We start from the raw sequence: 12124 nt of genomic DNA on the forward strand, positions 1-12124 counted from the left end.
AGTCAGATATCAGATTCAAACCAGCAACTCAATTATTTATTCTAATAACCTAATTCAACTTTAGACTGTCTGAAATTTTTTACTTTTTACCTAATTTCTTGATGTTGAAAAGAGAAATGCCCATGTTATTTGTTAACGACCCATGTTGGATAGTACTTTTTTTTTTTTAACATGTAAATAAAAAGATACTGTTAACAAATTCACCCACACACAGTTTGCATTTCGGAATTATTTTATTGGTCATGTAATTACCACTTCAGTTGTTTGGCGACTCGCTGCCGTGTGTTAGTCCACAGCACCTTAACGCTACAAACTCCTCCAATGAAACAGCAGCTGGAATGATTGACAGATCTGTGATGTTTTCGCATCCATCAAGCTGTCAGTCATATGTTGAGAACTGGTCATAAGAGGCAAAACCCCCTCTCTTGTCCACCGACTGGCCATCACAAGCTAGCAGCCAGTAGCGTAGGGGTAGAGATAAGTCAGTGTCATTCGGTGACCCGTCTCCACTGCGTTCAGCTCGGCTCAGACGCGCTCCAGGTCTTTGTACCTCTTGCGCAGGACGGACACGTGGTCCTTAAAGAGCACTGGGTCCAGGCGAAACTGAGAGTGCATTAGAGGCATGTAACCAAACCAGCTTGCGAAGGTGTTGACACACTCCTGCCTCTGGGTAAAGTGCTCTGGGTTCGCCCATGGCGCCATCTTAGTGCCCTTTGAAGGAGACAGAAAATAAGATGTTAAAAACACGTCACTTTTAGGCCAAGTCTATACTAATCCCGATACATGTGAAAACGCATCTTTTTCTCAATGGTTTGGCCTATCGTCAGTAAGGTGTTTTTGATGTTTTAAGTGCGGATGAAAACGCTAGTGTGGACAGAGCGCGAATTGAAATTAATACGCCATTTTTCAAAAGTATCCGGATTAATGTAGACGTAGCCGAAGAGCCAGGGGGTGTAAACTTTTGAAAAGGATGATGATGTGTACTTTTTTAATTTTTAGTGCTGTCCTTCAGAAAATATTTATGTTTCCCAGAAGACAAAACCAAAGAATGTGCTTGACCTGGATGATTTTTACTTGATGAACAGTGGGCAGTTTAATAACAAACATCACAACACACATCATGGATCATCCAGGTAATGACACACAGTCCCTCCAGCAGGAGTTCTTCTCTATATCAGTGTCAGTGTTTCTGAACTCCTGAAACGCCTCCATTGTAGTCTTGAGTTTCTCCCGGGAACGAACACGTCACAATATTCCTCATTATAATAATTCATACGCAGAATAAAGGGGCGGGGCCTGGTTGAGTTAGTTAGTAGTGTGTTAAACTGGCGGTTATGGTAAGGGACGGAACATTTGCTAAACACACTCGAAGTGCTCGACCAATCACAACACACTGCTCCAGCCGACCAATCAGAGCACAGTGTGCTTTTCAGAAGGAGCTAAACAGGGGTGCTTTTCCCAAAAGCATCATTAGCAAACTATGGTCACAAGTTCTGTCGTTATCAGCAGTTCAACGAGTCTGTGTTTCCCGAAACGAACATTCCCAAACCGCATCGCAGAGTTGTGTGTTTGATCTCGACCTGTGGTTAGAAGCAGAGTTTCTTGTTTGCATGATATGTGGACTCAATAAATCATTGTTTTGAGCAAAATAAGCAAGCTGACATTCAGTACAATCTGTATCTTTTATTTAGAATACATACAAATGTCATTTACGTCTTTTAGTTTGTCAAGTGATTTAAAGTGTCGTTTTTGAAGAGTGCGCATGTGTGAACGAGCTCTAGTGTGTAAGAACGAGTCTATGATTGAATCTGGAAATAAAGCAAAATAACTGAGAAAAATGAGAAATAGTCCTCAGATGCCATGTCTGTAATTTATAGCAAAACATGTAGCATTAATTAGATCTCAAACAGATTAATTAAAAGTAGTTATTACTTCTGCGTGACATCATCAACCAATGTGGCTGAACGACCAATTTGTGACAATACAGTTTCGGGAAACAGTCGTGACTAGCTAGTTGATTTCTTCAATGATGCACCGTACCATGATGGTTAAGCAGCGAGTTACGTCGTTGTACGGGAAACACAGTCCTGAGCGTTACTGACAGACTGGGAAGAGAGGAGCCGCAACAATGGAGAATATGAGGAAAATAATCAACATTCAAGCAGGAAAACCTGTTCTAGTAGAGCCTGAAAACATCAAGTATAATATGTTTTCTCTAAGATTCAAGTGTATGTAAACTTTTAAACTGGTAAATTCCGTTATACAACTTAAAAAATAACATGCAATTTTTTTGATCCCTTTTTGTTAAAATGATGAACATCTTGCATGTTCTGCAGGCTGTGTAAACTTGAGGAGAACTGTAAGAACACAATGTTGGCTCTGGCCTCACCTGGAGGGTCGGCATCTCTTTGTACTGCTTTCTCTGCGCCACTTTAATCGGTGGCATGTGCGTCACAGAGGAGACCAGGAAATTCATCAGGATATCCTCACAGTTGGAGGTGCGATCCACCAGCGCACGCAGAGAGGAGGGCAGGTAGTGAGAGAACAGGTGATGGTAGTACCTGTGAGACAGAAGCATCAGCACATGATCGAGAGTCTTCGTTGATCACGTTACAGAAGCCGATGAAGCGGGAGAGACTTCCAGGGCCCTATTTTAACGATCTAAGCGCATGGTCTAAAGCGCAGGGCGCAAGTGCACTTATGGCGTGTCTGAATCCACTTTTGCTAGTTTAACGACGGGAAAAATGGTCGGCGCTCCTGGTGCAGGGTCTAAAAGGGTTGTCCCTATTCTCTTAATGAGTAATGGGTGTGTTTTGGGCGTAACGTGAAATAAACCAATCAGAGTCTCATCTCCCATTCCCTTTAAATGCCAGTTGTGCATGGCAGATTCGCTATTTACATGATGGAATTTGATAGTGGAAAAACTGAACGCTTCTCTAGCGAGGAAACGGATCTGCTCGTGCGTGAGGTTAAAGCTGTGTGTGTGTGTGTGTGAGCTTAAAAGACCATCTACGGGACAAGCCGGATTCCAGCATATCTTTATGTAAAATAATAATCTTTTACATTGTAATCCTTTTATTTGTAATATTTGGCTGGTTTGTGTGCCCTGTGTGTGTAATAAGCTAAATGTGTACATGTGTTGTGGATCCACCTATAGGCGCATATTACTAACGCTCTCTTTAAATAACAAACAAAAATACTGCGCTTTTGACTTTAGAGCAGGGTTCAATTGGTCAATGGCTCAGTCTATTTTAGTTCCTTAAAATAGCAACGCTCCAACAGTGCGCCTGAACACACACTCGTTCTCAGACCAGCAGTTCATGGGCGCACAAACGGGTGCAAATGCATTTTCTATTTAAACAACGTGACGCAGGACGTGAAAATGAAAACTGCGTCGGGCTGAAACTAGCAAAACACACTTGCGTCGCGCCTGGCGCTGCATTGCACCGTGTGTGTGATAGGGCCCACAGTTAGGATGTGTCAGCTGTGTCGATTACCTGTGATAAAACGCGGCTCCGGTGAGGACGATGGAGTACTCGTTGGTCCATTTAGAGGTGTAGCCCCAGGCTTTCTTCACAGGGTCCCAGAAATGGCTCCTGGGAGGGTAGCCAACAATCCTCTCGGGAAAACTCCGCCACACATGGAAAGCAAAATTGATCTGGTAGAGTCAGATTAGAGAGGAAAAACATGAATTTGCAATTTCACAGGTCTTTAACCAGAATCTGAATTCACATTATTAAGTTGTCTTTAACCCTTGTGCATCAATTTAAAAAAAGTTACACATAGGTCCAAAGTGGACAAAAATGTCCATGTCAAAAAACTGTCATAAAAAGTTGAAGCTTGGGTGCACAGACTTAACTTTGGTATCATTTTAAAGAATACCCTTGGCAGATTTTTGCTGAAGTAAGTATATTTACTTTATAAGTAAATCCCCCAAAAAGTTATATAGGTTTAAGTTTATGAAAATTATTTATGAACATTATTTTATATAAAATATATATTTTATGAAACAAGTTGAACTCTAAAACTGATATAAATTCAAAGCCATAAATCTAAATAAGTTGTGTTCCAAATTTGAGGTTGATATCTCAAAAAATGAGCTTTCAGTAAGATTTTGTTTGGGTGCAGTACCAAACTTTCCCCATTGGATGCCAGCAAAACTCCACTGGTGAACACAGTGATTGGCTTTGTTATTTACAGTTGAGTTTTTCTCTCTCAATACTACAAACTACTCAAATACTGTTTTTTATAACACACATACCAACCACACTCTGACATCCATACCAACACACCCACACAATTATCATTGCATAATTTATCCAATTGGCTCTATAATATGCCGAAGCAGAAAACAGGAATATAGCGAGTATTTGCTTTATAGGCCAAACCTGAAAAAATGGCACCATCTGATAACAAATTGTAAAAATGTAAATTTTGAAGCCTTGCCAACAGAATGAAAGCCTCTTAAAAAAGATTGCATCATTTTATAGTTAAACGGCACAGGGATTAAAAAATGCAGTTTTAATGGGGCCATTTTTGTCCAAAAGGTCTTGAGAGGAAGTATTTTGTGTACCTAGTGCAAAATAATTTTTTTAAAGGAAATGTTGATGAAATAGTAAAATTCCAATAAAAATACACACCCGTGCCAAATTTTATGCTGTTAGCATTAACACAGGCAAAGTGATAAAAAATAAATAAAAAAACGAAACTGAAAAGGACAAAAATGTCCATAAGGACGCACAAGGGTTAACTGTGCCACTGTAAGAAATGTAATTGTTTAACACTGTTAACATTCTAATATTTTAATTGCTCTAGAACTGTAATTCATCGCCATTATGGTGATCAGTGTTCCTTTGCTTGGGCTCTTGGACCTTGTTTATTCATATTCATATTTAATCCAGCCGAGTCAGAAGTGCGACAAATGAAAACATTTGTTAAAACGATGACAAGTTAGAATCTAAAATATGCTAATTGGCTGATTTTCATATTCTTGATAATGAAGATTTTATGTTAGCATTATTTGAGCATGAAGATTTATCCATAACTTATTTCAAATTAATAACTGTTTGTAGATGGATCTTTCACAACAGTGATTAATCTTTAAAGGATTTGACATCATCTTGCAATGGTTTTCTTTTTTTTCTTCTTTTAACACACTTGTAAAATAAGTACTTATTATGGAAAAAATAGACTTTAAAAGAATATTCCCAAGTGCAAACTAAATTTAATGTTTGCAGTCACTTATTTGCAAGTTAATTTCAATTAAATATAAATGCATTTAATGATGCAAAGACATAAAAAACACAATAATGGTGACACGCAACAAAAAAGATAAATTAATCTATTCAGGCTGTGTGCCTCCATAGTACAAAGATATATATATATATGAACTAAATTAATAACTTTTTTACAACAAAAATGTACCATCATTGAGCTTACTGAAGCTGGACTGTGACGCTATTTTCTTCTAGAAACAAACTTTGTTGCATTATTTTCGTTATCTCTGTAAAGCTTCTTTGAAACACTCTGTACTGTAAAAAGCACTATATAAATAAAGCTGACTTGACTTGACATGCACTGTATAAATACAGTGTGATATTGTTTGTTTACAGTCATTTTAGTTTTTTTCCAACACGAAACTCACAGTAAAACCATGCTTTTTTTTTTACTTAAAAACTTTATACTTAAATAACTTCCAGTATTAACCTGGAATATACTGTACTTGAACAGTGTGTGAGATGAAGAGGAGAGGCAGACTCACTTCGCTGGTCAACAGCACCGTGTCTTCATCCAGGCTCAAAACCGCCTCCGTCTCAATAGATGCATGTGGAAGGAATCGGCTACTCGTCTGCGGACACAGAGACAAGAGCTGAGAGAGAGAGAGCGGGAGAGAGAGAGAGAGAGAGAGAGACTGCCCATACTGTGACAAGAGGTGAAAAGAGATTGTCTCCTACTAGCAGCAAGATATATTAATGCCCGTCACAAAAAGAGGGAGGAGTCAATAATCAGTGATGCACCCTCACACACACTCACTCATACACACACTCACACACACGCATGCACACTCACACACACGCATGCACACACGCAAACAATCACTGAATTCTAAATTGTTCATAGAATTCTGAAATGTTGATTAATTCTACTTAACTTTTTATTCATTTATCTATTTATTTATGTCATGTATGTATAAGTATGATGATTGGAAATGCTTTGGCAATATATTGAAAGAATTGTCATTCCAATAAAGCACATATGAATTGAATTAGAGAGAGAGAGAGAACTCGACTGCGCTCTCGCTTCAATACTCACTTTCCTTCTGCCGTCTGTGACGATAAGCGGCACTGGCATCGGCGGCCATTTACTGCGCTGAGGGAGCGACTTCTCACTGTTCCACAGAATGATGATCTGACAAGAAACCCAAGCAAGAACACACACACTCTCACTATCATGTTCCTGTTGGCTTTTGACTGTGTTCAACTAATCGATGTTTCTGTTGTTTTTCTCACTTTGTTACTTCGTTATCATTTGATTCTTTTGAAAGTTCTTTGTATCGTGTCTATATTTATAACCAGTGGATCTGCATTAATGTCACTGAGCAAATGTTCTTCATCATGCGATAGAAAAGACAGTTCTGGTGCTCTTCGTGTGTTGGTCAGAAAATGACAGAATTTTTTTTTTTATATATCAATGAAACTATATTTTAGTTCGATAATGTTTTTTATTTAATATTTTGTATTTTTAGGAGATTTTATGCTACTAAATTATATTTACGCTGTATTTATTATCCATTTATTCACTTTTTGAGAATAGACCTAAAAATTCAATTTCCAACTTAAACTGGTAAATCTTGAATGCTTAAGAACGACAGACTGAAGTTTGATCTCTTTTTAAAGACGACACTTGGATTATTGCTGAAGTGAAAGAAGTTTTGAAAAGTGAACTTAAAAAAAGTTACAGAATTTTACGTTTATTGTTATAAAAAAAATTTGTATATAAAATATATATTTCCAAAAACATGTTTTACTCTAAAACTGTGAGAAAATCAAAGCAATAAATCTAAACAAGTTGAAACTCATTTGAGCCTGATATCTTTCAGATAAAAAAATTATCTTTCAGTGAGATTGTGTTCGGCTGCAGTACCAAACACTTCCACTAGAGGAAATTAGTTTCCCATTAATTTCCAATGCGCTCATTTTTGACCGTGAAGAGCACAAGTGTGACTATTGTTTTCAGGACCATTTAACCTGTTGGAATCATAACCATGATTTTTTTTTTTTTTTTTTTTGTGTTCACAGCAAGGGCCAAACCCTTTACCAAGTTTCATACTATTCTGATGAAGAAAAATACAAAAATTTACAAAAATACATGTAAAATCTTTTGGTCAAAAATGTCCAAAGAGCACCAGGGGGTTAAGTTTGTAAAGATCCATATTACTGACCTGTGAGCAATATTTGGATTTGGAGACGACCTGAAGGAGCTTCATGATTGGCTGAGACTGGGAGACCAGAGGTGAGGTGGCATGAATTACCGCGGTGAACTCCTGACCTGGGCTGGTCCCTACATCAACAGAGCACAGAGAGTGAGCGTACTTAACTTTAGGACACTTTGCCTGCGTCCGAAATTGCATACTTTCTTACTATAAAGTAGGCGAAAAACAGCATGTGACAAAAGAAATGTGTCTGAATTCAGAGGTCGCGTTAACCGAAAGTTTTCCGGCATTGACAGACGGCTTTCAGATTTTTCCATCAGTGCTAAAAAACTGAGGGTGATCTAATTGTAATTGTACCGTAATTCTGTAATTCTCACCCCTGTCCAATTGGTGGTGAGTGTGCTCTCGCTGACTATCAAGTTACTGGTCAACAATTGGCTTTCCTGAGTTAAGTGACTGTTTACAAGCTGATTTATTGACCTTTTTCTGCGTTTGAAACACTGATTGAGCGACTACATGAGAGACATACGGATTTCAGAAAGTTGGACTGTATCTTTCAACGTATTTTATGATGTTCATGTTTTTATCAGGGCTGTGAAAAGATTAATCGCATCCAAAATAAAAGTTTGTGTTTACATAATAAATGTGTGTGTACTGTGTATAATTATTTTGTATATATAAATACACACACTAGCATTTATATATTTAAGTTTTTTTTTTTATATATATATATATATATACAAATATTTATATTTATATATGATATAAATTATATGTTAATATATACAGTATATACGTGTAAATATTTCTTAAATAAATACATGCATGTGTGTGTATTTATATAATATACAAAATAATTATACACAGTACACACACATTTATTATGTAAACACAAACTTTTATTTTGGATGTGCTTAATCGCGATTAATCTTTTCACGCTTTTTATTCATGTTTATTTCGTTCTGTAACGTAGTAAAAAGGAAGGGATGATCGTGTTCATTCGAGGCGCTAATGAGCTCTCGTGCCAAATTAAAGAGCGCCAAAGCAGTATTTATTGTATTAGTAGAGGTCCTGGGTAAGATTTGTATGCACTTCATTTAGCGGAGAATATCTCAACTGGTATAGACTAATATGACCCCATTGAACAACGTGGGATATGTGCCAAAATCTCCATAGAGATTGCATATTGCATATTTTATTTTTTAGACAAATTGTAATACAAAAAGTATTTCTCTTAATATGAAGATTAATCTGGTAGAAATGAGGATATCTATAAAGGGAAAAAAAAAGTCCCATTCACCTGTAGTGTGATAATAGTGTCACCTATCGTGGTCATTTTCAGGACTTTCGTCCCGGGTGGAGATTTTGGCACATATCCCACGTTGTTCAATGGGGTCATATTAGTCTATACCAGTTGAGATATTCTCCGCTAAATGAAGCGCATACAAATCTTACCCAGGACCTCTACTATATGAATTTTGTGATAAAATGGACAGAATTTGAAAGCTGAGGCTTTGTTTCATATCAAAAGTAGGCTAACAAAGCACAAAGCTTATTTATTGGACAAACATTCATGATGAAACCTGAAAAGTGACCCACAGTCTCTGTTCAACTTTCTCTTAATAAACAAATAAATAAATAAATAAATGCAAATGTAAGTTTGTGAATAAAACTGAAAATATGAACAAAACAGAATCTACTAAATGGCTTTTTAGCATTAAAATATGAAAATTAATAATAATAGATTATGAGTGAATTTTTACGACCTGTCCGTCAAAAATGACAAACAACACGGAAGTCTCACGCGACCTCGGGTCTGAACTCATAGTAGGCTACTCATAAAAGAGCATAGACATAATAAATGCATAGACGCCCTATTAATATGTATTTATTATGTCTATGATAAAAGAGTAGGTGAAAACACCCGGATGATCTACTACTTCCGGTGGGATTCTGAAGCGTGCATATGATCAGAGAATGTCTAATAAGGGGAGAACTTCCACTCTCAGTAAACTTCCAGCTTTTGAACTGGTTGCAGTTCCACTCTGGTTCCACATGAGGGCGCTCGCAGGACGAGTGCAGAATGAATGGAGGTCTATGGAGCTATACCCACCTATATATCCAGTTTTCTCAGGATATAATGTTTTGTCTAGTAATTTGCATGTTGTATTCGAAAGGAGATGCAAAGAAATTACACGTTGCTGGGTGTTAGATTTTTCACTAATAGTCACTTATTTGCTTTAAAAAGTATTTTAAAATGTCAATGACGTCATACACATCGTACGACCAGAGATACTGCTTTACGGCAATCCTTCAGTCACTTTGGTGCTTTCGCGCTCTGCACTTTCTTTTCTCTCGAGGCATCGACAACACAGCTGACACAGGCAAACACACGTGCTAGAAGAGTTTTAGTTTTGTTGTTTTAAAAGACCGCCTTAACATTCTAGTCCCGCTTCGGATGCCACGATGCCATCAAGCGGTATCTCTGGTCGTAATCAGTCCTTCACTGACCAATCAGCATTCATTAGCGGAATGCTAGCGTGTAATGGGCAACAACAACTCAACCTGTAAGAAATCGAAAGGACATAAGTACTCGTTCATTCAACTTTCGACCTACACTCACCTAATGGATTATTAGGAACACCTGTTCAATTTCTTATTAATGCAATTATCTAATCAACCAATCACATGGCAGTTGCTTCAATGCATTTAGGGGTGTGGTCCTGGTCAAGACAATCTCCTGAACTCCAAACTGAATGTCAGAATGGGAAAGAAAGGTGATTTAAGCAATTTTGAGCGTGGCATGGTTGTTGGTGCCAGACGGGCCGGTCTGAGTTTTTCACAATCTGCTCAGTTACTGGGATTTTCACGCACAACCATTTCTAGGGTTTACAAAGAATGGTGTGAAAAGGGAAAAACATCCAGTATGCGGCAGTCCTGTGGGCCAAAATGCCTTGTTGATGCTAGAGGTCAGAGGAGAATGGGCCGACTGATTCAAGCTGATCGAAGAGCAACTTTGACTGAAATAACCACTCGTTACAACCGAGGTATGCAGCAAAGCATTTGTGAAGCCACAACACGCACAACCTTGAGGCGGATGGGCTACAACAGCAGAAGACCCCACCGGGTACCACTCATCTCCACTACAAATAGGAAAAAGGCTACAATTTGCACGAGCTCACCAAAATTGGACAGTTGAAGACTGGAAAAATGTTGCCTGGTCTGATGAGTCTCGATTTCTGTTGAGACATTCAGATGGTAGAGTCAGAATTTGGCGTAAACAGAATGAGAACATGGATCCATCATGCCTTGTTACCCCTGTGCAGGCTGGTGGTGGTGGTGTAATGGTGTGGGGGATGTTTTCTTGGCACACTTTAGGCCCCTTAGTGCCAATTGGGCAGCGTTTAAATGCCACGGCCTACCTGAGCATTGTTTCTGACCATGTCCATCCCTTTATGACCACCATGTACCCATCCTCTGATGGCTACTTCCAGCAGGATAATGCACCATGTCACAAAGCTCGAATCATTTCAAATTGGTTTCTTGAACATGACAATGAGTTCACTGTACTAAAATGGCCCCCACAGTCACCAGATCTCAACCCAATAGAGCATCTTTGGGATGTGGTGGAACGGGAGCTTCGTGCCCTGGATGTGCATCCCACAAATCTCCATCAACTGCAAGATGCTATCCTATCAATATGGGCCAACATTTCTAAAGAATGCTTTCAGCACCTTGTTGAATCAATGCCACGTAGAATTAAGGCAGTTCTGAAGGCGAAAGGGGGTCAAACACAGTATTAGTATGGTGTTCCTAATAATCCTTTAGGTGAGTGTATAACCCATGTTGAACTTGCAAAACCTACAATCAAATCTGAGATTTCTCAACGGCAATCAGGTGAAAGAGACAAATTTTGCCGTCAATAGGACTTAATAGGGAGCGGCCAGGCTCTCCGCAGATGCGCTGTGATATGATGGACACTTTACTATCCCATGAGGCCACAGGAGAGGATTTGTGATTTGTGTGGTAGGTCACATGATAATGACAATGTGCGAAGAACATACTTATTTAGCGGTCTCATACTATATGCATACTAGATACTCCGATGACTGCTAGTTGCAAAGTAATTTATAGTTAGTAGAATGTCTAAAGTGGACTGTTGAAATAAAGTGTTACTGAAATTGCTAGTAAATTTCACAAATAATTGCAAAGAAGCACATTGCATTAAACATGACATTTTTAAATAACAGTGTTTTCAATAATATTTATTTTCTTTAGAGAATCCTCTCCAGTGCACGCTCACCCAGGTTGTAGTAGTAGAAGGGGTAGTGCGCCAGGTGCGTGGAGTATTCGGGCAGAACCAGCAGCCCTCCAGGTAAGGCGTTCCACATGAACTTATTTCTGGAGATGTGCGAGTAAACTCGGTCCTTTATGATCTGACAGACATTAAAACAGCAGCATTAAATATAACGGTAACACTTTACAATAAGCTTCATTGGTTAAGTAAGGGTTAATGCCCTTCGAGGTGTCCATTGTCAGGTATTAATGGACGACAGCGAGGCGTGAACCGTCCGACGTGCAGCATTAACCCACTTATACCATGGTCACTTGCCAAATAACACATTTTTAAAACATTAGTTTATATTTTAATTAGTTTTACAATCGAAATCTAAAGTTTTTACAAACAATAAC

At 38.4% G+C, this 12124-nt stretch overlaps 1 protein-coding gene across 5 annotated transcripts in view; it reads right to left on the bottom strand.

Moving 5' to 3' along the window:
- Positions 1-217: 217 nt before the first annotated feature.
- Positions 218-12124, bottom strand: part of ext1c (exostoses (multiple) 1c) — a 78665-nt gene continuing 66758 nt past the window's right edge. For all 5 annotated transcript variants that reach the window (XM_084424073.1, XM_084424077.1, XM_084424075.1 and 2 more), the window contains 7 exons: positions 11736-11868; positions 7442-7560; positions 6313-6408; positions 5762-5848; positions 3498-3658; positions 2390-2561; positions 218-711 (listed from right to left, as the gene is read on the bottom strand). In XM_084424073.1, coding sequence (XP_084280199.1) covers positions 526-711; positions 2390-2561; positions 3498-3658; positions 5762-5848; positions 6313-6408; positions 7442-7560; positions 11736-11868 — 954 coding nt within the window. In that variant the 3' untranslated portion in view covers positions 218-525. The remainder of the gene's footprint in view (positions 712-2389; positions 2562-3497; positions 3659-5761; positions 5849-6312; positions 6409-7441; positions 7561-11735; positions 11869-12124) is intronic.

Source organism: Rutilus rutilus (genome assembly GCF_951802725.1).
Source record: "Rutilus rutilus genome assembly, chromosome: 11".
NCBI classification, from domain to species: domain Eukaryota; kingdom Metazoa; phylum Chordata; class Actinopteri; order Cypriniformes; family Leuciscidae; genus Rutilus; species Rutilus rutilus.